The 2,674-nt window shown below is 42.3% G+C and overlaps 1 protein-coding gene across 1 annotated transcript; it reads left to right on the plus strand.

Moving 5' to 3' along the window:
- LOC102175871 (40S ribosomal protein S24) lies at positions 381-899 on the plus strand. Its single transcript, XM_013969355.2, has one exon. The coding sequence runs from the start codon at positions 420-422 to the stop codon at positions 819-821; it is 402 nt and encodes a 133-aa protein (XP_013824809.1). The 5' UTR covers positions 381-419; the 3' UTR covers positions 822-899.

Genomic DNA, 2,674 nt, shown 5'->3' on the forward strand with positions numbered 1-2,674 from the left:
AACTTGAAGGTATAGCATACCAAATGTCTTGAGACAATAAGCAGATTTCATATTTATAGAGATATAAATACTTTTTTAAATCAATACTAAGAACAAAAATGAAAGTGAAAGCATAGTTACTCAGTCACATTCGACTCTTTTTGACCCCATGAACTGTAGCCCACCAGGCTCCTCCTTCTTTTGGATTTTCCAGACAAGAATATGGGGGTGGGTTGCCATTTCCTTCTCTATATAATAAGAAAAGCATAGACTAATTTTTATCACTGGACCAGGATCACCACACTTGGATATATTCTTAAGATATATTTGGAAGGAAATCTAATATTAGAATTATGTGATGAATAAAAAATAATTAAAATCTTTTTGAAGAATTAGCTTGGCTCTCTTCCTCCCTGGCTGCTTGAAGATCAGCCGCCATCATGAACGACACAGTAACTATCCGGACTAGGAAGTTCATGACCAACCGACTGCTTCAGCGGAAACAAATGGTCATCGATGTTCTTCACCCTGGAAAGGCAACAGTACCTAAAACAGAAATTCGGGAAAAACTGGCCAAAATGTACAAGACCACACCAGATGTCATCTTTGTATTTGGATTCAGAACTCATTTTGGTGGTGGCAAGACAACTGGCTTCGGCATGATTTACGATTCCTTGGATTACGCGAAGAAGAATGAGCCCAAACATAGGCTTGCAAGACATGGCCTGTATGAGAAGAAAAAGACCTCAAGAAAACAGCGAAAGGAACGCAAGAACAGAATGAAGAAAGTCAGGGGGACTGCAAAGGCCAACGTTGGTGCTGGCAAAAAGAAGAAGGAGTAAAGATTCTGCAGTGACTGTATCTGTGGTGATTGTGCAGATTTTTCATGAAAGAGAAAATAAACTAAGACCTTTTACATGGAAAAAAAAAAAGAATTAGCTTGGAATCTTAAATTTGCATTGTATTCATTTTAAGGATCATTCATCTTTTGAACCGTTGTGAAAATAGCATACCAGGGCACCAGTGTATTGATAACTTATTAGTACAATCTACTTTTCATGGATTATCTCCCTAACTTGCTCACGGAATGCATTCATCTCTTACCTTCACACAAAATCTTCAAGTTATTTCCTGGAATTCTTGGGGAACACAGACAGTTCTTGGTTAGAGCATTAAGTTCTGGCCTTCCTGGCTGACGTTGGTGGCCCTTGAAGCCAGCTGAGGGCTCCTTGGTTCTTCCCTTGCTTCCAAGCCCCACTGAACTAAGGATGACATTCATGGTAAAGGTGCAATATTGCAATATCCAGAACCCACAAAAAGATGCACAATTGGCACCAGTTTCTCTGGAACCTCAGAGAGTCTAAGGAACCTTAGTACACTGTGCACAGTAATATGAGACATTTTCCTAGGCTGCGTCACATTTTGTCACCTTGTCTCTTATCACCTTGCTTTCGTCCCATAAAATAAAACCCTATAAAAAAGCTTCTTTTTTTCTTGTATTTAGAGCTTTGCTCCTCAAGGCCCTGAGACAAGTCCGATCGGAGACAATGACCCTGCTCTCATTCCCTTTGCATTTCCTCTCTGTGACTTGTGCCTCTTCTCTCTTTCCCTCAACATTCTTAATAAAAATGATTCTGAGGAGTGATGTCAGCAACATAGCTAAAGAAGACATAGCTCATTGTATCCTGCTCAACAACAATAATTTGGCATCCATCCATGGACAAAGGTGCCTCTGTGGGAGCTGTAGAGTTCAGCATTATACATCAAGGGGCCCAGGAGGAGTCCTGCCCATTTACATGTCAGGTAATAGACACACAGACCTCACCACAGCTTGGGACCCTGCAGTGGCTTGTATACTGGCTCCAACCCCTCTTACCCATGGTCCAGGAAGCCCTTTAGACAATTACCCATGGATGAGAGAGCTATTGTGAAATTCTAGGTTTCCAACAGATGAATTCCAATGCAACATTAAAGTCCCCCCCCCAAAAAAATGTGAGCTTGGAGGATACTCATATTGGACAGAAGAAGAGGAAAATTTTGACCTTACCTACAACAACTCTCCTACAAGACATCACATCTCACAGTCAAGAAAGATCTTCTTGGCCTGAGATATCTTCTGCAGGGGAAAGATATGAGTTCCCAGTTTCTCCAGCCATGGGGGACATTGGAATAGAAGCTCATGTGAGCTTCATGAGCAGGTAGAGGCTGGGGGAGTGGCAGATACGATTCTTGTGGAAATTAAAGGAATATGGATCCAATTAATTACATTGCAGACTCCATCAAGAAGCCCAATGATGAGTTGCTGGGACACCTTGCCATGAGTTCTCCCAACTGCCCCAAGGGTATCTGCAGCATCCTACATGTCTCACTCACAAACACCCCACCCCGTGGTTGACTCTGTGCATGGTTCTGAAGCTGGAGAGACTGAGCTTTGGCAGATGACTAATAAATACCTGCAGAAAGCTGGCCTAACCTGCAGGCCAGGTACAGACCACAGGCCAAAGCAAATGGAAGGTTGTCAGTACCTGGCCTCATGGGCTGTAGAACTGAGAGAAGGCACACAAATTAAAAAATTCCCCCACCAAGGGAAGCAAGAAGCTTGGAACAGGCTTATCCATAGAACATCTAAGAAAGCCTCAGAATCTGTAGCAAGACTGACAAAAGGTAGTTCTCTCCTAAAAGCAATTAGTAAATT

The sequence above is a fragment of the Capra hircus genome, chromosome 14, assembly GCF_001704415.2.
Source record: "Capra hircus breed San Clemente chromosome 14, ASM170441v1, whole genome shotgun sequence".
NCBI classification, from domain to species: domain Eukaryota; kingdom Metazoa; phylum Chordata; class Mammalia; order Artiodactyla; family Bovidae; genus Capra; species Capra hircus.